Below are 25,677 nucleotides of genomic sequence, written 5' to 3'. Positions count from 1 at the left end.
ACTTTTTTTGTAAAGACGGTCTCAAGTAAGAATTTGTGAATATATTATAATTTCAATGCAAATAACATAAATGAATCTGACACAATTTTTATTTTATTTCGTCATTTCTCATTTAATGATGTTTTTTCATTTCTCATGCCTCCTAAGATGATACATTTGCAATTTTTTAACATTTTTATTGTATTGTATAATTATTGTTATAATGTTTCAATTTATTGATTTATCATTTTTAGTGTGCTTGGCAAAATAATTTATTGAGTAATTTTAGTTTATTTTGATACAACTAGAGAGTTGGGTGGTCAAATCAGTCATTTCTAAGTTTGGTAAATTAGTTGGTTGAAACAACTTATTGTTATGAATAAGCTGTTTTTAAACAAACTGCTCATAGTAACGAATTCAAAATTAACTAGTCAAATCAGTCATTATAATAATCTGGTTTAAATCATTTATCAGTGTTTGCCAAACACCCACATATTATTATTAAATAGAAATTAATCAATATGCTTTGTAGTTATTTTTCATTTAATTATTTTTATTTTATTTGTCATACGATTTTTAGGAGTCTATTCCCATAATATTGCCAAATTTAAAAGTAATTCCCACTTTCCTTAAAATGGGAAATTATTTCCCAGTTTACCGTCCACGTAGGATTGGTTTGAGAATTTTTTTTTTTAATGTTACCGCTACATGAAATGGCGGTTTTGTTTAGGGATCTTAACTAAACCGCTACTTGAAATGGCGTTTTGTGGTTTTTTTATCTTTTTTTAAAAAATAATAATAATGTGGAGTAAACCGCCACTTGAAGTGGCGGTTTGGTAGTAGTACAAAAGAACAGAATGTCGTGAGTTCTTCACTGTATTCCATTTTGCTCTTCATTCCATTGTTGCTGCCGATTTTCCTTAAAAAAAAAAAATTCTTCACTCTCATTTACGTCAAATTTACAATTCCTCTCATTTAACTAAGCTAATCATCTACATTCCCATCTTCTCCTTGTGTACTAGTTCATTTTCATCCTCATTTAAGGTATGAATAAAACCCTAATTTTTGTTCGATATGCAAATTGTTTTTTTGTTCATTATTGTTTTGAATTGAAGTTATAAAAACGTTAATTGTTTGTTACATTCTATTGTTTTCATGATTTAAGCTTACGTTTTACACATTTGTACTTAGAATTTTAGGATTTGTTTGTATGGATATAAAGTGTTTGATGAAATGCTTCAATGAAAATTTATTACTTTGTAGGGTTAGTTTAATGGTTTTTGTATATATTCATGGTATTTTTAGCTTTTATATTTGAAATGAACCTTATAATAAGTGTTTAAATACCTTAGTATCACAAATTCTTGTATTCAAATTTACACTTCCCGTTATAGTGTATTGGGGTGAGGAAGTCATGATATTGGTTGCAAATTGGTAGCAAATTGGTGGGGATATCACATGAAAGATCATTATCCCATTGAAAAACATGTTGAATTGGTTGCAAATTTGGATAATGCGAGGGAAGTCATGATATTTTTATGATTTTTATAACATTTATGGCGATGAAAAACACGTAACAGCGATCATGGCGATGTCGGGCCCAGTTGATCCATCAGTGCTTACGCTTCAGGCGACACAAAGAGCGTAGCTGCGTGGGAGGGCTCCACTGCCCAATTGGTTACTCGTCAGCACTACCAGGCGAGTACGTTACGGTGGGAGGTGGATGACAGGGTATTAGACGTAGTCGAGCTAGCTGGTTTCAGATACATTCACCGGTTGTTGGGCGGGGGCTTAGAGCTCGATCGAGCTCTTATCACTGCATTGGTGGAGAGGTGGAGGCCGAAGACACATACCTTCCACCTCACAGTTGGCGAGGCAACGATCACGTTGCAAGATGTGGCAGTTATCATGGGACTGCCGGTTGAAGGACAAGCAGTCATTGGTCATGGGGAGGGAAATTGGCCAGCATTAGTACATGAGCTGCTAGGGGTTTAGCCGGAAAACCCTCAAGACCCCTCACAGCCGAAGATCATCGTTGGATCGTCATTGAAGCTGACTTGGCTCCGACAGCATTTTAGCGCGCTTGAGGATGATGCAGATGATGTGACGGTTGACAGACATGCCCGAGCTTACATCTTGTACCTGTTTGGATGCATCTTGTTTCCGGACAAGAGCGGCGACTCGGTACAGTTGATCTATCTCCCTCTACTGGGAGACTTGGAGCGCGTAGATGAGTACAGTTGGGGAAGTGCTACCCTAGCGTATCTGTATCATAACTTATGTCGAGCATCTCGTAAGGGTGCCAAGGACATGGGTGGATGCTTGATGTTGTTACAGATATGGTCATGGGAGCACATTCATATAGGAAGGCCCATTATTCGGACGGTTCGACCAGATGGGCAACATGATCAGGAAGATGACGCGGATGATTTTGAACCGATATTAGGGTCACAGCATCGGCGCGGGATGGATCCTTTGGCAGTAAGGTAGCAACACTCAATTCACTATTCAAATTCATAATTTCACTATTTTATGATAGATGAAAATGTTAATCAATGTTTATTTGTTTGCAGCTGGCTTCGCGTATATCTTTCGAGATCCCACTCCCCACATACTCTCGTCTACTAGGGACGCACTAGATCGACAACGGGACGAACAGGTTAGTAACATTTACTATTTGTATTAGTTATGAATAAATTGTATACTTTACTAAGCATTTTGATTTCTATTACAGATGACATGGCAGCCTTACACAGCGGCTAAGATTGAAGCTCTACCGCACATATGTACATCGGGCCACGAGATTTGGAGATCGCGTTGTCCTCTTATTTGCTTTGACATCGTCGAGCTACATCTCCCGGATCGTGTCATGCGTCAATTCGGTTTGGAGCAGGTAATTCCGCAAGCCTGTGACACCCAACCTCAACTACATGCGATCGATGGGAGGACTGGGGACAAGAACTACCTCGTACGACATAGATTGCATGTAGATGCGTGGAACGACCGAGCATCTAGATTGGTTGGAGGAGATAACTTCACAGGTCATAGCTCTGCTATGTACATGAGTTGGTACAGGCGTATCTCCATATTACGCTTAACGAACACCACATTTGCGCAACCAGGATCACATTACCATCCGACATCTACGTTACTGGTACGTTTTCTTTCAAAACTCATAACGAATAGTAATAGTTTTAAGTAACTCTTTTAACAATATAATGATAACAAACAGGCTGAGCGCATCCGATCGGTGCTCATACAATGTAATGACACGATTTAAGGGGCCGCTACATCGCCAGTTGACGTGGGGTATCGGCTATGTTCTCAGACCTTAGGCTCCATTAACGCGTCGTTGACCAATGCATTGAGTCAGGCGGGTTATGAGTACCTCATACCGACTCCACCCGTCATTGGCGGGGTAGATGACACATTCCACACTCCTTCTCCAAGGAGTTCAACCCATCGAGGTAGCTCTTCCGAAGGATCCAGTTCTCGGTCCACAAGAGGTCGCCAGCGCTCATCTACTCGAGGTCGGTCTTCCAGATCGCCATCGACATCCGCTACTATGTCTCCGTTCGTTCCCCCGGCTTCCATCAACACTTCTCCTCCACATCCATCGCCTCCGCAAAGGATTATCACATATCAGCGTGCTAGTCAACGACGAGCTCCTGCTCTTAATGTCATTGCGGAGGTTGACGAGTTCACACCATCATCATCCACCGGTGCGCAAAACAAAAGGGGCCGGGGGTTGTAGTTTAACAAACTTTGTATATTCTTATATGACTTCAACTTATTGTATGACTTTCCATAACTGTAATATATCTTTGTATTATTTTCATAATTATTTTTTTCAAAACAAGCCGGTTCGTAATTAATTATTATGGAATAGATGATATTGAACTACTTTAATGTATGTTGCGTTCACTATTTTAAAATGAAAGAAAAAAAAATCAAGCCACAAGCAAACCGCCAAATGAAGTGGCGGTTTACCTGGACCAAACCGCCACTTGAGATGGCGGTTTGCCTTGACCAAACCGCCACTTCATGTGGCGTTTTTGTGCTTAAGGCAAACCGCCATCTCAAGTGGCGGTTTTGTCTGAAAAAATAAAAAAAAAATAATTTTCCACGTGGACGGTATTGTGAGAAATACTTTCCCAAAAAATACAAAGTGGCAATTAGTCTTGTTTTAAATCATAATCTGGGAATAGACTCAAATTTAAAAAATTTCTTAAAGAATGAGGCTTGAAATTTTAACATTTTTACAAATGATTCGTAATGCCAATCTCACAATGTGGTCTTTTTAACTTTTATCGATTGTGAAGAAAAAACCCTAGAATTGGGGGAAATAAGTCGAATAACGATACATCTTTCCCTCCAATCTCCATTTCTTTAGATTGCAATTACAATTATGTATGTTTCTCTGGGATGGTTGCCATTATTGAAACGTGTACTCGCTACCCCTTCCCCTTCCTGCTTCCCTGAATGTAGCATGTACCGTACTCAATCAATTACCACCGCCGGCGGCAAGTGGCCGAAGAACACGCCAAACATGAGTTTGAGGGGAAAAGAAAAACTCATGTATTTTGGTTTTGAATAAGCCTCAAAATGGATGGATGAACAAAGACCGTACCAGATAATGGGCATAACGTTTCGTGAGATCTCTTTTTTTTTTTTCAAGTTATAGATGGGAATTGCGATCCTGTGCTTAAAGCAATAAAACACCTCCATTTTCTGAATTCTTTTGAGTTTTGAGGTATCATCCCACTATCTATCCCTAACTTGTTATTCTTCGAATTGCATTTTCAGTTTCTGCATATGCTTGTTTGGTTGGCTTCATGGGTTTTGTAACAAATAAAAGTACCCTTTTTATGCAGCTCATTTTAGCATGATTTAGGAAAGGGTGGTGCATGTTAAGAATTCATACTTAATACTTAGCACAGGCTTTACCCCAAACTATGCACTTCTAGCTAAAATAGTCAATCATCATCATACTAAATCTGGTGCATCTGCTCATAAAAGCTACTATTAGAGTTTAGAAAAGGAAAATTTCACGTGTTAACTTCGAATTTTCATGAAATATTAGTAGTAGTACTTTTGTAAGATTTTTCAGATTGTAACATTTAGTTTATACCTTATCTAACTGACGTAGCATTTTCCATTAAATTCTTGTCAATTTCCATTTAATTTACCATTTTGACGTTTCTACGTTGGTTGTTGTTTTTATAATTTGCCCTAAACCATTTTTATGTTCTCGAATCTTTCATTCACCATTTTGACGTTTAATTCACCGTTTAATTTATCAACGTTCTCAAATGTTTAGGGCAAATTGTAAAGACAACAACCTAACACTTAATAAGAGTAAAAAGTCAAAATGGTGAATTAAACAAAAATTGATAAGAATTTAACGGAAAATATTACCACAGTTAGATAAGGTATAAAACGGATGCTACCATGTGGAAAAAACTTACAAAATTGCTACCACTAATATTTTATGAAAATTCAATGTTACAAGTTAAATTTCCCTTTAGAAGAAGGATTAACAATGACATCCATAATTATAGCTGAATGATCGGTATGCAAAGTAATTATGATAAAATGTTAAATTTTAGAGAAAATTAACATTAATATTCTAACCTTTCATCCATTTACGGTAAATAATTTAACTTTTGTCATACATTTGCCCACAATATATATTTACCCGTGCCATGCACGACATATTTAAAATATTTTTTTAGAAAAGAATTTTGTTTTAAAAAAATATAATGTTAATTACTCATTATTCCTATTTATTAAAAATTATTATGAAACATCTTAATGTCAAAATGTAAAGAATCTATTTTTAAACGTAAAATAATACTCCACTTCTATAATTTAACTTTTGTACAATTATCTTATTATACAACAAATAAAATAACGAATATTACATGATATACCACTGAGTTTTTTCGAAATTCACCATATACCACACGAAATGTTTTAATTCACCATATACCATTGAGTTTACATATGTTAGCACAGAATACCATTAATGACAACTGCCGTCAGTGTGCCGTTTGTGGTAAATTACCAATATGCCCTTACGCATTCAACTGGCGCCATTATTAGGCTTGATGAACGGTGAATCCACTGTTCACATCCTTTTTCATCAGCCTCTTCATCCCTTCTCATTAAGTCTCATTTCTCTCTCCTCTTTCAATTCAACCATTTCAAATCAAACAAAATTTTCTTCATCCGTTCTCATCGCACACTCTGATCATTTCAGATTTTTCATACCTTTGGATTTATTCTTTGATTCTATTTGATACAAGGTAATTAATTTGATTAACATATTCATCAATTTCTCAGCCTTTTGCTATTTTTATTTGGTTTTGGTAATTGGGTTTTGGTTAAGTTTTGTAAAAGATTTGTTTTTTGATATTTTTTGGGAATTTTGGGAAGCTGGGTGTTGATTTAAATTGTTGTGTCTTTTAATTGGATGTTTATGAGATTTTTTTGTTGGTATTTTGGAGATCTGAATGTGTATTTCCATCTTTCTGTGCCTTAACTGAAACCTTTTTTTCGTTTATAAAATTAGAATTTTGAGATTCTTGATTGATTGGAAAATAATACTGAAGTCGGATCTACTAATCTTCCTCCTGATTTTTTTTTGATAAATCAACACTTGAAGTTGTTGAATTCAAAGGTTAATCTTGCTTTGCATGTTTTTCTTTTTCTTTTTTAATTGGGTTCTTCTTGTTTTAACTGGGTTTCTCTTGTTTGACATAGAAAACAAACTTCCATGGTCTTTCTCTGCAAGAGGCAAAAACAATTTAACAAGATCTATAAGAGGGTTTGAGATTAGTGCAAATGCTATTGATGCTGCTAAAACTATTCAAAATCTCAAATCAAAATTTGATAATTGAAAATTCAAAATTTGAAGCTTGAATTTAATTTTCTTGATGATAAATTTAGAAATTAAAGAGAAATTAGTACCTTCTCGATGAGGAGAGAGAGGGAAATGGAGGAATTCAATGGAGAGAACCCTAGAGGAAGGAAGTGCTGACGGCACACTGACGGCAGTTGTCATTAATGGTATTCTGTGCTAACGGACGTAAACTCAATGGTATATGGTGAATTAAAACATTTCGTGTGGTATATGGTGAATTTCGAAGAAACTCAGTGGTATATCATGAAATATCCGATAAAATAAATTATATTCCCTCTGAACCAATTTAGTTGTCCCATTTCCTTATTTGACAAAGTCTTTTTAGTTGCCCATTTCTATTTTTGTCAATCTTTTTTTACCTAAATATCCTTAGTTCACACAAATAATTACGAATATACCCCCATATACCTTACTTATCCAACTATCCTTCACTATTTACCCTATACTACTTATTCTTTTTAATGGACCCTACATCATCCTTAATAACCGTGCCCAAGCAAATGAGACATCTAAATTGGTTCAAAAGGAGTATAAATGATTAAAAATGAGGGTTTACTAAGATATTTATAGACAATACGCAATATATATAATTTAACCTTTGCCATAATCCTCCACACCCCGGTGTTCACATTGATATCACTTGTGTCAAAGACTTTGGGGAGCCGTTATTTGTATAATGTGGTTTAGTAAGAAATGAGGGTTTACTATGGTTTTTATGGACATTAGGCAATATATATAGAAATTAAGGTATAAAATAACTGTTTAATTAATAAGTTTTGAATTATGATATGGAGGTTTTACATACGAAGTAATATGTAAAAGGAACAAGCAAAAGAATTATGAGTATTAATCAATTATTTCCTAATTATTCTCATACTATTACTTAAATTTATTATCTAATTTTATTATTTCCTAATTTATTATCTAATTATTACGGAGGTTTTATCATCAATTTACCTCTTTTATATTCTCCTATCTAAAAATAGAGTTCAATGTATTCTCTCAATATACTAACAATGATATGATTATGCATTTATTATATTGTAAGTTATTTAGGGAATATAAGACAAATTAGTTTACTAATTTTCCAAAATTTACTCTCAAGTTATTATCTAATTATTCTCTAAATTTAATTAGGGAATATAAAATAAATCAATTAATAATTATTCTCTCGATTAATTACCTAATTAGTTTATAAAATAAATCAATCAAGTTATTACCTAATTTTCCGCAAGGCATTTTAGAATAAACTAATTATACTGATAATGACGTGTACTAATATATTATACTGACAATAATATGAGGTACTAATTGTATTCTCTTTTACCTTAATTTGCCACTTTCCAGTACTGAACCCCTTACAACGTATCAATCAATTATACTGATAATTATATGATTATACTCTCACTTTATTGTAAATTTATTTAGGGTATAAGACAAATCAATTTACTCATTATACTCTCAATTTATTACCTAATTAATTTATCAATATTTTCCGTAAAATATGTTATTGCTTTGATTCCAATTACTTAGATATGTTAGAGATAACTACTTATTCTTCTATCTAGGAATAGAATTAAATGTATTCTCTCAATTTATTCTCTCAATTTAGCTCTTTTATATTCTCTCAATTTGCCACGTTTTATTTGTAAAAACCTCTTTTATATTCTCTAATTATTCTCTCAATTTATTACCTAATTAATTTATAAGATAAATTAATCAATTATGAGTATTAAGAATATTAATTATTTATTTCCTAATTATTCTCTTATAAGTTTAATCAATTATTACCTAATTAAAAGTATTTAATCAATTATTTCCTAATTATTAATAATTAAAAGTATTAATTAACGAATCAATCAATTAGAATAAACTAATCAACGTATTAATTATTTCGTAATTATTACCTAATCAGTTTAGGAGGTAAAGGAAGAAGCCAGAAGTTGCCACGTGTACATATAATTTCTTCTTTAGATATAGTAAATGATAAATGATAAATGATGATTAAAAGTATTAATCAATTATTTCCTAATTATTAATAATTAAAAGTATTAATCAACGTATCAATCAATTAGAATAAACTAATCAACGTATTAATTATTTCGTAATTATTACCTAATCAGTTTAGGAGGTAAGGGAAGAAGCCAAAAGTTGCCACATGTACAGATAGTTTCTTCTTTAGATATAGTAAATGATAAATGATGATGATGATGATGATTGAAATAAGATTAAAAAAAATTATTATGTCCAAAATTTGTGTGAATAGAAAGATTTTTTAGAAGAACAATAAATAAAATAAAGTAAAATTAAAATGACAAATGAGATTATGAAAACAACCTAAAATATTAAAATAAGGATATGTGAGGCTAGTGAATTATTAGGTTCCCCTAATTTGCTAAAGAAATCATAATGCACCAAAAATGGCAAAAAAAAAAAAAAAAAAAAAAAAAAAAAAAAAAAACTAGCGTAAAATGGCCTAAATTTCGCTTGATAAATTGAAAACACAACTCATACCTTTGGAAAAAAAAAAAACCATATCGTATTGTATCAACCAAATTGTTAAAATTGGATCATACCTGGGATTGATAATGGAATAAGATCAACATCGATAGAATCTGATTGCAGGAACGTAATATCTTACAAATATATTTTGATATGCTATAGGATCATTGATTAACAGTTATATTTGTTTATTTTAGTTTATCAGTAAGGTTTTGAGTTGGGTATGAAGATTTATTTGAATTCATCTTCCAACAATGAATACTTTTAATAATCATTTATGAACTACAAATCATTTAGTACTTGAATTTTCATAAATGTAATGGTGATATATTTTTAACTTATATTTACATGTGTTAGTAAAAGCTAGAATATAAGTATTTTTCCTATGATTGAGACTAGGATCATAAAACGTGTTATGAACTTGTCACCTATATTTTTGATCTTGGTAGGTTCGTACGATCCCACCTTTATTTAGATCCTACTTAAGATATTGATCACTCATCTGTTTTTTGATAGTGGAGTCGTTAAATTGTAGATTAAAATCGAAATTCCGTTGTATCAACCTCATCGTAAAGGTTTCAAATTTACTGAACCATATTAAGAGCATTGCAAAAAATTTTCCAACCGATATTTCATGATTTAGGTTTATATATGGCTGTGTCCTGTATGGCACCACATCATACCCTTATCACTGTACTGTCTATTATCACATTTTTATGATATGTTCTTTATTATTAATTATTTCCCAATCCTTAAAGTTCGCCACCCCTTTTCATTTTTTCGCCACCCCCCTTTAAAATTACGTATTTGCCCCTGTAGTTTAAAAAATTACAAAAATGCCACTCTTTATAAATTTCTTATTTATAATAATAATAATAATAAAAATAATAATAATAATAATAATAAAAATAATAATAATAATAATAATAATAATAATAAAAACAATAATAAAATTAAATAATAATAATAAATAAAATTAATAATAATAATAACATTAATAATAATAATAATAATAATAATAATAATAATAATAATAATAATAATAATAAAAACAATAATAATAATAATAATAATAATAATAATAATAATAATAATAATAATAAAAACAACAATAATAAAATTAAATAATAATAATTATTATTCAAAAAAAAAAAAAAAAGTTGAGTCGCACAAAAATGGGCGACTGAACCTAGGTCGAGTCGCCCAGATCTGGGCGACTGAACCTAGGTCGAGTCGCCCAAAATTGGGCGACTCAATTTTATTTTTATTTTTTTTTTTTTTCTTTTTGGAAAATAATAATAAAAATAATCATAATATTAATACAAATAATAATAATTTATAGATTAATGTGTTCTATTAGCTCAGTTGGTTAGAGCGTTGTGCTATTAACGTGAAGGTCTCAGGTTCGAGACCTGCACAAGCCATTATTTAATAATTATTGATTTTTTTAAAAAATCAATAATTATTAAATAATGGCTTGTGCAGGTCTCGAACCTGAGACCTTCACGTTAATAGCACAACGCTCTAACCAACTGAGCTAATAGAACACATTAATCTATAAATTATTATTATTTGTATTAATATTATGATTATTTTTATTATTATTTTCCAAAAAGAAAAAAAAAAAAAAAAAAAAAAAAAATTGAGTCGCCCAATTTTGGGCGACTCGACCTAGGTTCAGTCGCCCAATTTTGGGCGACTCGACCTAGGTTCAGTCGCCCAGATCTGGGCGACTCGACCTAGGTTCAGCCGCCTATTTTTGTGCGACTCAACTTTTTTTTTTTTTTTTGAATAATAATTATTATTATTTAATTTTATTATTGTTGTTATTATTATTATTATTATTATTATTATAAATATAAAATTTAAAATGAGTGGCAAAATTGTAATTTTTAAAAAATCAGGGGCAAATTCGTAATTTCATTTGGAGGGGTGGCGAAAAAATAAAAAGGGTGGCGAAATTTAACAACACCCAATTATTTTACCAAAACTTTGTTGTAACTTGTAAGTATTGGTTAAAGTGGTCAGTATGTTTCTTTGTTTTGGTTGTTGAAGCTGATTTGCTGTCAGTTTTTAGTGACTTCTGACAGCTGTCTAAAGCATCAATGTTCATTTTGTGTTGTTTTAGTCCAACATATATTAGTAAATAATTGTTATTTAAAAATAGTAAATTATTTTGATGTGTCTTATTTTATAGAAGAGCTTTTGAAATTTTATTTTATCTTTTTTTTTTTTGACAATTAAAGAAATCTATTAATCCAAAAAAAATATTTTTACAACCTAAGTTAGAAAAAGCACACATCACCCTAAACACGAAAAGAAAGGCACCAACGAGACTGAAGTTGCCATTAAGGACAACCAACAAAACCAAACTAAACAAACCAAGCCAAACTATACATAGATCCTATTTGACTATTTTATCTTTTTTTTATTTTGTTTATTTTAATACTTTCTCCAATTCACTATTAATGTCTCATTTGTTTTATACTAACTATTTAATGTACTTATTTAATTATTAATATCTCTAATTATGCATAATTAAAAGTTATGTAAAGTTGATATGAATAATTTTTGTATTGAGACGAATCAAATAAGATTCCACATGAGTATGTTTTAACTTATAGATTAATCATAAAATACAAACTAAGAGTAAGAGATGAATAGTGTACAAAAAGCAAATGAGACGTTAATGCTGAATTGAAAGGAGTATTATGTATTTTTTCTTTTTATCGTTATTTGCATATAACTATTATTGTCTAGGATTTTCTAGTCTTACTCATTTTACATAGTTTTCATATTTAAAATGAACCCCTTTATATTTTTTAATTTCATCCACGTATTCAAATAGTGTTTAAATTTCATTACAAATTACTTCTTTTCTTTTTGATTAAATCTCATCCGCACAAAGAGAAGACTTTATAGGGTACCAACTTATGTGGGAATTTTCTATATGCTGAATCAAGTGAGTAAAAAACACAATACTATTCTTTGTGATTCTTTCCCATCAAAGTCCACTATAAAGCCTAAAGCGACGGTAAGTGTCTATGTTCTGACCACTATCTAAAGAAATCTAAAGATTGGCGTATTCTTATTTTAATGCTTAATGACAGCACTCACTAAGATAATACTTAAACTTTGACACTGTTCTTATTACATCTCTTTTAAAGAAATGACAAAAATATCTCTGGATTTAAAACTTTTATAAAACTCTCCAATCACACTAAATAACACTTTTATCACTTTAAAAAGACAAAATCAAAACCCAAAATTTGTGGAGCTAAAGCTAAGAAATTCAAAACGCCAACAACAATTCAGGCCTTCAGGGTAATGTGAAGTCGAATTTCTTATGAAAAAGAGAAAGAAAAAAAATTTAGGGGGGGTCGTGCATTTCACGCGACTGAACCGCGGTCCAGTCGCACGTTTTGTGCGACTCACTCGTGCTGCAGTTGCGTGCGACCCCCCTAATTTATTTATTTATTTATTTTTTTTTAATTTATAATATTTGTGTTTTAAGTTATTAATTAATAATAATTAATATTTATGTTATTAAATTATGTTTGTTGATAATGATTAGTTTAATATTGTTGTTGTTAATAATAATTATTGTTTATGTTAATAAATTATATTTGTTAATAAATTAGTATTATTATAATGAGTACGAAGCCTCTGTTGGTCACCTAGTCGATTGGACTGTCGTGCGCGGGCATGCCAGTAAATTTACACGTGCAGGCCATAGTGCTGCAGGCGCTTTTGATCATGCAGAAGACAGCCAAGTTGACAATGCGGCTCCACGGGGAGCAGGTGCCCACAGTCCGCTGGAACGGACTGGTTGATCACATCACCCTAGGCCGGGGCCCCCACTGATACATGCGTGATACCCAGCTATAGGGGGCACATAGCTAAAGTAATTTTTGAGGCCGCTCTGAGCGTACGCCTCTGATTTTGGAGTGTTGTAGTAGAAAGAAGCCGATGGAGGCGATTAGGATGTAATTCATCTTCAAGTACCTGAGACATGCGTCGTACACTTCATCAACTAACGATTGAAAGTACTGTTTATCATCGACGTTTGCATGCCTACTTCTTCGTTGGTGTCAGTTTCTGTCTCTATGTACGTTAAAGTCTTCCAGAATGGATGTATGTCATCCAAATACAGCGAACCTTTCGACCTGATCGAAAAGTAAAAGTAACAAATACAGGGCAATCCGTGGGTGCTTTGAAGTGCACAACCGCATTTGTCAAATACATAATCACCCAACTCTAACACGGTTGTGCTCAAGCAGCAACTGTTCCAAGGCAAAAATAGATAGATGACGATATAGCGGTCTCAAGAAATTATATCGCAAAGACCTTGAAATGAAACTCATGGACTCCTGTAGCGCTTGTCGGATCCTCGATTGCCGATTTGTAATTTGTGCGTGTGCCGTTTTAAACAGGGTATCAAATGAGATATTATCGCTACCATAGTACTTAAAAGACGAGTGTTGGCTTTCAACTCTGCTGGTAGTTTGGTTACCCATGTGTAAACAGTCATTCATCCATGCACGCACAGATTTCTTTTTGTGTGGTATCCGCGTTCCAGCCAAATATCGAACGACCCTTGTATTCCTAGTCGACCAAGTAGCCACAATCGATTCCATCTGTTTTCAAATTCGGCGGGCGTAAAATTGTTAACCAAGGGGTTCCACCTAGTTTGCCTGAATATCTGTCCTTGTTGATTTCTTCTCCCGCCACACAATTTGTCCACCATGTTTTCTACGTCGTTGGCAATACGCCATATGCATAATAAATGTCGCACATCTACATTAAATTGAAGATTGAATATAAGTAACATATATGTAATAAATAGAACGACAACAATTAATCAATATAACCTTTTTACCTGGGAAGACATCACGAATAGCTGCAGATAAACCCTCGTCTTGATCGGTCACGATTACATTGGGAGTCTGAGCTCTGCCAAAAAAATCTCTCAGTCTTTCCAACACCCACGAATATGACACAACCGCCTCATCTCGCATCAAACAAAACGCAAACAAGAAGTTGTGATTGTTTGGCGTCATTCCAATCACTTCACATAGCGGCCACTTTTGTTTTTTTGTTTTGTACGTTGTATCTATCAACACAAAATAGGGCCACATACGTATCATTTGAATAAATGTAGGATTCACAATTAATAATCTACTCAGTTCTCCTCCACTATCCAAGTCTGTCCAAACCACGCAGTTATGTTCTATGGCCATATAAAGACAATGTTGAAGGGAAGTCCTACCTTCCATCTCTTCTCTCGTTATTGATTGTCTAATGTTAAAAATTTGATTCATACTAGCAAAAAAACCAGGAAAATTTTGTCTAATTGAGGTCATAATAAACACAAGTTGCCTCCCGGTTGCACTAAACTCTCGTATTTGCCGCCGAATATCTACATTCAACCTATTTGCCCTTACATGACCATCTCTGTACACTAAGAACGGGTGGTTATGTCTTCCTTTTTCACCAGGACACACCCTCACCGTCCAAGGTTTTTCCCCTGGCTTACGACTACTACATACAATTATAAATTTACATCTACATGCTCTACTTTTAGAACCAGGTCGGGTAGCATTATCTATGTTTTGCAAATCACCCCTAATATTACTATATCGGTGACATCTGAAATACAAATTAACTTTAGAGCGTCCTTTTTGTTTATAAGAAGCACGCGTAAATTGAAAACCTATTCCTATTGCTATCTCATCGGCCCAAGCATGTAATTCATCTACAGAATCAAATTCCCTATCCATAATAAATCTACTAGAGTAATCTACATTATCCCCTAAGTTTTCAAAGTCCTGCAAATATAAAATAATTTTTTAATCAGTAATAAATATTATTTAAAACATAAAATAAAACAAAGATTAGGTTAATATAATATTGTACGAATAAACATTAAAGATAAAAAAATTCAATATTAAATAAACAATAATTCACTTTAAAATTTGAACTAGATTAAAATACACATAAAATAAAATAATTTAAATAATAATAAAATATAAAATAATTTAAATAAATTAGTACAACATAAATTATAAGTTACTACAATAATGTACATAAAATTTAAAAAATAATTTTAAAAATAATATTATAAATTATAAAATAAAATAATTGACAACAACATATATTAAATAATAATAAAAAAAATAATTTAAACAAAAAAAGGAAAAGAAATAGCAGTCGCGTGTGACCGAGCCGTGGTTGGGTCGCACGAACTGCTGTTCATAATTTTTTTTTTTTTAAAAAAAATTCGAATCGATTGAATTACTTACCGAATCGTATTAATGTTCATTAAGGTTCGCCATTGTGAATCAATTTTAAGTTTTAGCTTCCGTTATTTTAGAGAGTGTTTTTACTGAGTTTTTAGAGAGATGTTACAGTTTTTTAGCTCGTACATTATGCAGGGGCAACAATGCAAATTCATTATATAAAGGGTGGCGATAAAATGAAATTACATCGAATTATTGTTCGGGATTTCATTTCTTAAGCTTTAGCTACACAATTTTTACGTTTTGATTTACTGCTGCTTTTAGAGTAATAAAAGTGTTATTGAGTGAGATTGAAGTGTGTTACACAAATTTTAAGTTCAGATGCATTTTCGTTATTTCATTAAAATAAAGATGACGATAAAATAAAAAATGTGGTGAAATTTAATAATAGCCTTAACAAAATCGATAATTTTGAATTTTTGATTGAGAGACTCATGTATCATGCGGGGACAGATAATTATTATCCAACAAGAATTGCAAAGAATTTTTAAACAAGGATGCTCTTTGCATCATAGTACCTCCTATTTGTATAGAATATGACATTTTTTTTATGGAGCAAATTTACTAAAAATGTTCAATTTTTTTTTTGTCATTTTTCTTATCCTTTTATTTTTATTATAACAATACAATAACACATAAATATCAATACTCTTTATGGAAAAAGAGAGTTTTCCATTCATTTTTAAGTGGTCTCTCACCTCTTCTTGGTTTTTGATGTAAAACCTAAATGTCTCATTCTCTATGACTCATTATGTAGACCCATAGGCCGCTAAGGACATACATGTCATAAATTTTCTTTTTGACTAATTGAAAGATGTAGGTTTCATAAATATAAGTGTTTATATTCATTAAGCAAGTCTTGATTATTGTATCTTATCTTTTTCATATGTTTTCTCCTACTTTCTATCTCTGCTCTTCTCTTAATTTCCAATCATGCCTATCGTTGAAACAATCCTTGGTGCAGTGCTTGCTGTTGTTTTAGACAAGCTTGCCTCTAAAGAAGTCGTTGATTTTGTTAAGACATTAAAGCTTGATCAATCTCTTTTTATGAAGCTTAAGCGCTTGATGTTAGTTGTTGAAAAATTGCTTGCTGATGCTGAACACAGGCAGATAACCGACCCTGCAGTGAAATCATGGCTTAGTGAACTTCAACACATATTCTATCGGACTGAGGAGATTGTGGATGAGATTTCTACACAGGCATTGCTGTCCTCCATGAATGCGACTTCCAAACGTAAGTCATTGAATACCAAAGTAAAGAATTTGTTTCCTGCTTTTAGTAGTTCTTCTTTTGTTAAAACTGCTAACTCGAAAATGAAGAAAGTAGTTATTCAACTAGAAGACATGGTGAGTGAATCCACTTCCCTGAATCTTAAAGAGGTTTCTGTTAAAAACACGCTAAGAAGGATGCCAACCAGTTATATGCTTGATGACACTCAGTTGGTTGGTAGGAAACAAGAGAAGAAGGAGCTGCTCAGCTTCCTTCTTTCCGAGGAAGCTGAACAAAACAATCTTAGTGTGGTTGCTATTGTGGGTATGGGTGGTCTGGGTAAAACAACTCTTGCTAAAATGGTGTACAATGATGATAGGTTGGGATTCTTTGATATGAAGGCTTGGATTTATGTTTCCGATAGATTTGATATTTTACAAATTACAAAGTCTGTAATTGAGTGCATTACACTTCAGTTGTACTCAGGTTCGCTTGAATTGAGTGCTCTCCAGTATGAATTGAGTATACTTTTGAAACGCAAGAAATTTCTTCTTGTCTTGGATGACGTCTGGAATGAGAAATATGAAGAATGGGATTGCTTGCGTGCTCCACTTGCCCTTGGTGCAAAGGTATGCAAAGTTATTGTCACGACTAGAAATGATGGGGTGACAAATACCATGCGCACTGCTAAGGTGATTCGTTTGAAGCCCTTGTCCGATGAAGATGGCTTGTTGCTGCTCTCAAAACATGCCCTTGGAGTTGGATATTTGAGTTCTAGTTTGTGCACGGAGTTCATCGATATTGGTAGAAAAATTGTTCATAAGTGCAGTGGTTTGCCTCTAGCCATTAAAACTCTTGGTGGTATATTGTGGTCTAAACAAGATATCAAGGATTGGAATGTTATTCTGGAGAGTTCCGTGTGGGATCTACGTGACAATCAAAGCAATATTGTTCCTGCTTTAAGGCTTAGTTATCATCACTTGCCTGCCCATCTTAAGCAATGCTTTTCTTACTGTGCCCTTTTTCCCAAGGGTCATAGATTTGACAGGAAAGGGTTAGTGCTATTGTGGATGGCTCAAAATTTTGTGCAGCAATCTAAGAGTAGCAGCAGAATAGAATGTATAGGGGAACAGTACTTATGTCAATTGTTATCATACTCATTTTTCGAAAGAACAGACGGCGATGAATTCCTCATGCATGACCTTATGCATGACCTAGCTCAAGATGTAACTGGAGACTTTTTTGCACGCCAAGAGAGTGGACATGTAACATCAAATATCTCGGAAAAGGTTCGATTCTTCTCTTATTTTCGGGATCATTATGATGTCTTCTCCAAATTTGAACACCTCTATGGAGCCAAGTACTTGAGGACTTTTTGCCCCTTGCCAAGGTGGACATCAGTTGCAGAGTTGGGGGCATTATATGGGATTTATGATTGCTACTTGAGCAATAAAATTTCCACTGAATTTATTCCTCAATTGCATTGTCTGCGTGTCTTGTCTCTCTGTAAATATCACGTTCTCAAGCTACCTGAATCAATCGGAAATTTGAAGCAGCTTCGCTTCCTAGATGTCTCTGAAACAAGAATAAAGGAGTTGCCTGAGTCAATCTGTAAACTTTATCATTTACAGACTCTTCTATTGTTCCAGTGCAAGAAGCTCGAACGACTTCCTGCAAATTTGTCAATATTACAGTCACTGCGCCATCTTGATTTAAAGGGAACATCTTCACTAAGGCAGATGCCTCAACATATAAGCAAATTGACTTCTCTGCAAACTATGACGGATTTTGTACTGTGCGAGCAGGGTGGAGCTAGTATCAGAGAGTTAAGTGAGTTAATGCAGATTCGTGGCGAACTTTCTATCAGAAGTTTGCAAAACATTCCTTCCCCTGATGAAGCCTTAGCTGTAAATTTGAGCAGTAGGGAGTACCTCCAAGAGTTGGCATTTACATTTGATAATTTTAGTAATGATTGCAAGAAAAGCCGAGCAATTTTAGAAAATTTGAAGCCACCAACCAACTTGGAAAGGCTGATCATAAAAAAGTATCCTGGCCTCGCATTTCCAAGTTGGTTGGATACCCAACTTTCAATCTACACAAATATAGTCAACTTGTTACTTAGTGGTTGTGTGTATTGCTACTCATTACCACCACTTGGACTACTTCCTTCTCTGAAGCACCTTGAAATTTCGGGAATGGACTATATCACAAGTATTGGGGCCGAATTTTATGCTTACGATTCTGGTTTGAGCAATCCATTTCCTGCCTTATCTTCCCTGGTTTTCAAAGATATGAAGAGTTGGGAAGCATGGCTAGGACATGAAATCGAAGGTAGAAGACTTCCTTTCCCATGTCTTGAGACTCTATCCTTACATACTTGCCCAAAATTCAAAGGCGAGTTACCTCTTCATTTACCGTTTCTCAAGGAACTTGACATCAAAGGGTGCGATAGATTACCGAATTCATTCTTGCAGCCACCATCCTTACATTGTTCACCACAGTCAGCATCATTGAGTTTATTTCATCTTACATCACTTGCCTCATTAAAATTGCATAATTTGATCCTGTTAGTGAGCTTACCCCCCGAAATAGACACACTTTATAATTTAGAAACTCTGTCTATCAACAACTGTCCCACCCTAGTCTCACTAGCAGAATTTAGATTACCTCCTAAAATTAGATGCCTTGAAATAATGCAGTGTGAAATTATTCGGTCTCTACCCAAGGCAATGGTTCACTCGACAACACTTCGGGAATTATCACTATATCATTGTCCTTGCCTTTGTTTTAATGGTGAGGATAACCTGCCCACATCATTGACAGACCTTAAAATCAAATCATGTGAGAAGTGGAAATTTGTCCCGTTTAACATGCCAAATACTTCTAAGTTTCATCACTACTCTCTTGAGTTCATAACATTTGAAAACATTGGGAAAACTCTGATATACTTCCCCTTGGGTATCTTCCCAAAACTCCAACATCTTACACTTGACAATTGTATTGACCTTGAAGCTGTGTATATTCCTACAGGAATGGACCTTATTAATCTAAGGTCACTTGAAAGGTTGATTGTTAAAAATAATCCCAAACTAAGATATATAGGGAGAGTAAAGAAGGTTGGGGTAGTAGATTTGCCTACTCCAAATCTTCGAGATTTGCATATCTTGTCATGTGATAATGTAAAGCTGCTCACCGGAGATAGTGAAGAAGGTTTGCCCTCTAATGTAGAAATACTATTCAGTGACAGTTTTGAGAAAATAAGTGGACACAGGAATACTCTGAGCTTTCTCATGTTTTCTTTTCTGAGAGTGTTGCACATACAACACTACTTAGCTGAGTGCTTTCCTGTAAAGGGTACTCTTCCTACTTCTGTCAGTACACTAATCCTAGACCATTTTCCGAATTTGAAGTTTCTGAATGTGGAGGCCCTTAAAACCCTTAAATGTTTTTTGGAATTACATATTTTGCATTGCCCGAATCTGATGTGCTTGCCTGAAGAGAAGTTTCCTCATACTCTTGGTCGTTTGGATATATCTGGATGCCCGTTGGTGGAAGTAAGATGCGAAAAGGATAAGGGCATTGATTGGCCCAAGATTTCCCATCTTCCTTGCGTTAAAATCAATGACATTTACATCTAAGATCGGTAAGGGTAATTTTCAACTCTTATCGTGCATGTAGATTGTAGTACATTTTTAAGAACTCTTTTTTTTAATTTTTTTTTTGTCTTTGTAGACTTGATATGCCAAATCTCCCATAGAAAAGACAAAGTTATGACCTGAAGCCTTGGTTATTAGGCGTTAGCGAAGTCTAATGGAGAAGCAGTAAGAATAATCTTGATCTCTTTACTTGTGCCTGGTAGTTTGCTTGTAACAACTAATTTTGTTGTAATGAACTCTCAGAACTAATTTATACACTGGCTTTGGAAATGAACACAAGTGATATTGTGATGGATGAGGTGCTTGATTGTGTTTGTTCGAGAGAAGAACTTAAAAAAACCTTTTCTAACACTTGGTTTTCCCACATTGGTCATGGGAAGATGGCGCGGTACCACAGTAGTTGATGTTGACCCGTAAGCTATGTTACTCGGACTCTTCGTTTTGACTCACGTACCCGTGTCCGATCATTGATTTTTGGACATTGGTATGACTTTTAGGCACTTCACATTAAGAGTAAAATTTAATATTTAGATGTACCAGTATCTCACATCAGTACTAGAGTCCAAGTAACATAGCCCGTAAGTTAGAAAGGGGCCTGAGTTATTAAAATAACTAATAAGCCACGCCTTTTTGCTGTAATAATTACACAAGATTTGGTTTTTTCTAAATGACCCAAAAACATTTTCAAGGGGTCGGGCTTCTTTGGTCTCAATGAAGGTCCGCCCCTGAATGAGGGAACTTATATCTAAATCCCATCTCCCTTTCTTAGTTGAGCTGTTTTTGATAGCTACACCTTTAGGGATTCTATTCCATCAATATATATAGTATGCTTAGAGGTTACAAGAATAAGGAATGTCATTGGTTGTTTAGACATAAATTTAGATCTGATGGGTCATTGGAGCGATATAAGGCTCGACTTGTGGTGAATGGGAAATCAAAACTTGTTGGTGTTGATTGTCATGAGACATTTAGTCCTGTTGTTAAACTTGCAACCATACGCACCGTCCTTAGCATATCCATGGGTAGAAAATGGTGTATTCACCAGCTTGATGTCAAAAATGCATTCATACATGGGAACTTGGATAAGACTGTTTATATGTATCAACCACCTAGGTTTGTTAACTCTGCTATGCCCCATCATATTTGCCTTCTTCGTAAGTCTCTATACGGCCTCAAGCAAGATGCTAGGGCATGATATCAACGATTTGCTAGTTTTTTCTTGAAAATTGGGTTCCGTGCTAGCAAAAGTGATGCAACTTTGTTTGTGTACAACCAATATGGTCAAATGGCGTATCTCTGGTTTATGTTGATGATATAATTCTCACTACTTCCCATGACTCTTTGCGCAAACAACTCATGTCGTCTCTCAATTCTGAATTTTCCATGACTAATTTAGGCCCTCTTCATTATTTACTTGGCATTGTTGTTCATCGTCATGACACTCATATGTTTTTGTCTCAAGAAAAATATGCAAAGGAAATATTAAAGCGTGCTCACATGAGTACCCGTAAGCCGGTTTCTACCCCTGTTGACACAAAGTCTAAACTTGGTGCTCATTGTGGTCCTCTCATTTCTGATCCTACTTTATATCGGAGTCTAGCTGGAGCACTACAGTACATTACTTTTACAAGACCCGATATTTCATATGACGTACAACAAGTTTGACTTTACATACATGCCCCTTGTGAGCCTCATTTTTCTGCCCTCAAACCCATCTTGCATTACCTACAAGGTATCGTCAGCCATGGTCTATATTTTATCCTTCTTCACCTTCACAATTGACTGCATATACATGCTGATTGGGGAGGTTTTCCTGAAACCCGGCATTCTACAAGTGGTTATTGTGTGTTTCTTAATGATAATATTGTCTCGTGGTCTTCTAAACGACAACCTACTCTTTTCCGATCTAGCGCAGAGGCCGAATACATTGCCCTCTACGTTGTGCCACCATTGTTTATTGTGATAATGTGAGTGCTGTATATTTGTCCACTAATCCTGTCCAACACCATGGGACAAAACATTTTGAAATGGACATTCATTTTGTTCGTGAAAAGGTTGCCTTGGGAGTACTTCGAGTCCTGCACGTTCCTTCCTCACATCAATTTGCAGATATTTTTACTAGGTTTGCCACGACAATTTTTTGTTGGGCCTTTCGTGGCTCTTCTAGGAGTAACTTAGAGCAGGCATGATAAAAATTTGGTAAAGGGTCTGATTGTTGAATCATAGTGGCTACGGTGTCATAGGCTTTCGAAAGGCCAGCTACGAGGCGCAGGATCATCTTATGATCTGAAACGGGTTGGTGAGGTTGGCGAATTGATCAGCGAGAAGTTTTATCTGCTGACAGTAGCTTGATGCATTAGGGAAATCAGATAGAGCAAGTTTATTAAATTGAGTTTCTAAAAGAACTGCTCGAGTGTTTTTGTTATCATGGAAGAGTTCTTCTACGACTACTTGGGTCCATACTTCGTGAGCGGTAACGTTGGGTTTGAGAATGGTTTGTAAAAGATCAGGTGAGATTGTGGCATATAGCCATTGTTTAACACGAAACAACTCATCATCGAGTCACATTTCCTTTCTTTTCAATTTTTGTGTCCATTTTCTCCAAGTACCTATTGTTTGTGGCAGTTTTTGGTGTTACAGTGGTAGCTTCTTGGGCGATAATCATTACCACATTTGTTAGGATGTAATTTCCTCGGGCATTATTTGTAGTATCTATAACAAACTGCACACAGATAATACTGAACAGAAAATCCCTAAACAGCCTCCACTTCTATTCACAAATTATAGATCTTATACTTTGATATCCCACATCACTTGCGTGTTTACGAATACAACGATGCTCATTCGATGTCACTGGGATAAAGATCATATTCATGGCTAGCCCAAGATTTTACCATATTCCTCGTATCAAGATTGAAGATCAACCACATTCCTGTCAACAGTTTAGGGGATCAGTAATACTATTTTTAAACTCTTTCAACATGCATAGTAAATTTGGATTCATCGCTGTTTCTGTAATTTTGTTTCTCTTATTCGCCGTTAGTAACAACAAACAACCTAACCTTAGACTCGGACACAAAGACGTTTATTTTGGGAATTAAAATTTCTCAAAGTCTATTTTGGAATTTTTTATTATAAAAAAAAACCCTATTTTATCGAATTTTCCAAATATTTAAGGCATTCACAATCTTACTAAGTATTTGTCAACTTTTGATCCACGTGGAGTTATGAACCTACACTAGGGAAGCATTTCTTGAGTATTCTAAACCTGTGTTACTCGCGGTTGTTGTGTTTTTAACACGTACTCTTACAGTCATACTAATTATATGTTTTTGATATAATGGTTGAATATTACAAAATCACAAAAAGTTAAGTGATCATCCTAGTAAAAATACACTTAAGATTGTGTTTTGAGACTTTATATAAATTATGAATTCAATATTTAGTTATAATTTATTGTTTTCTTTGTATACTATGAATTTAATAGTTCTTATAATTAAATAGGTATTTCATCTTAAATTATAGAATTTTTATCGCTTTAAAATATTATATAAATTTAACTTGTTTTTCATTTAATTATTTTTTATTGTATCCGTTTACCATAAAAATTTTCCGTAGTGTATGAAATATTTGGCCCCTTATATTAAAATTTTAACTTGTACTGTGTATATATTTCTACTCACTAAATAAAGAGAATAGGTGAAACTATGCCATAAAAAACATAGTTTTGACATAAGCATCTTTCTTTTATAGCATGCTAAATAATTCTTTCGTGACATTCATGCAAAATTTTGATACTGGTATGATCTTTCGTCTTCCTATCATTCTCCAAACTTTAAATTTTAATTTCTATGAGCAAAATACATTAACTATGATGATGATTATGTATTAGGAATAATTTATTATTCTATGACATTTTACAAATTCTCATAAGAGACGGTCTTATAGTGATACTATCTCTATTAGACTCGCCATATAAATTTAGTCTAACAAAGTGATCACTTAATTTTAAAGTAATTAATCAGAAAATCATGTTAGTTATATAGGCACGTCTCATGGTAAGATGGTCTCAAACAAAACATAAATTCTTTTGAGAGACGGTCTCTTTGAGAGCCATCACTAATTGAGTCAGCCTATAAAGGAAAATGTAGAGTGTGTTACTCGGTCGACATTAAGGATATTGTAAGTAGACATTTAAGATATTGTAAGTACAACACACTTACTCTATCTGCATTAAGGATATTAAAGTAGACATTTAAGATATTGTAGGTAGACATTTAAGATATTGTAGGTGGACATTATGGATACAGTAAGTATAAATTTAAGAATGATGTAAGTAGTTATTAAAGATACTGTAAGTAGGCATTTAAGGATAATGTAAGTAAACATTAAGGATACGATAAATAGGCATTAAGGATGACATACGTGGGCATTAAAGATAATGTAAATAGACATTAAAAATGCAATAAGCAGACATTGAGCTTTAATAGGTTGGGTCTGAAAAACATTAGACCGACTACATACAAAAAAGTTGCACCAAAACTTGGTCGAGACCGTCTGGAATTGAGACCAAGAGTCAGTCGGCCCAATTCGCAAGTGTAACAACATCACATGCTTTCCCTTGTTTTTTTCCATTTTCTGGACATTTATCAATTTTTACCTTAAAGGTATCAATTTCAACATATAGTAATACTTAAACATATCAATTAAAGTAAAAAATTTCAATTTGAACCTATAGGTGATCAATTTTGACGTTAAACTAATCAATTTCTACCTAAATATGCTGTTTTACAATTTTAGAACAAAATTATATTAAATGGTATTATTCTATCATTCCATGGAATAAATGGTCAATAAAACTATCGACAATAGTGTTAAAACTATTAACATATTAAATTTGAACTAAATGCTATACAATATATCTATCCAAGTTGAATACTTATTTTTAAAATGATGATTGAAGATTAGAAGTTCAAAATTGAGTTAGATTATAAAACATCATTGTCAAATTATATGTCATAATTTAAATATTAACATATTCAATTTGAACTAAAACCTATACAATATCTTTATAGACTTTGAAATACTTATTTTGAAAACGATAAT

General features: G+C 33.6%; 1 protein-coding gene across 1 annotated transcript; it reads left to right on the top strand.

Annotated features, from left to right (window-relative positions):
- The first annotated feature begins 16,556 nt into the window (after positions 1-16,556).
- On the top strand, positions 16,557-23,803 carry LOC130804284 (putative disease resistance RPP13-like protein 1). The gene is made up of 2 exons (XM_057668671.1): positions 16,557-20,558; positions 20,648-23,803. Exon 1 carries the CDS (start codon positions 16,639-16,641, stop codon positions 20,551-20,553), a length of 3,915 nt encoding a protein of 1,304 aa, XP_057524654.1. The 5' UTR covers positions 16,557-16,638; the 3' UTR covers positions 20,554-20,558; positions 20,648-23,803.
- Positions 23,804-25,677: the final 1,874 nt, after the last annotated feature.

The sequence above is a fragment of the Amaranthus tricolor genome, chromosome 17, assembly GCF_026212465.1.
Source record: "Amaranthus tricolor cultivar Red isolate AtriRed21 chromosome 17, ASM2621246v1, whole genome shotgun sequence".
In the NCBI taxonomy this organism is placed as follows: Eukaryota; Viridiplantae; Streptophyta; class Magnoliopsida; order Caryophyllales; family Amaranthaceae; genus Amaranthus; species Amaranthus tricolor.
Note: the sequence above shows the minus strand (reverse complement) of the source record. Positions and strands in the feature narration are given on the sequence as shown.

Coding starts and splice junctions, on each gene's coding strand:
- LOC130804284 (XM_057668671.1), top strand. CDS start 16,639: ATGCCTATCGTTGAAACAATCCTTGGTGCAGTGCTTGCTGTTGTTTTA.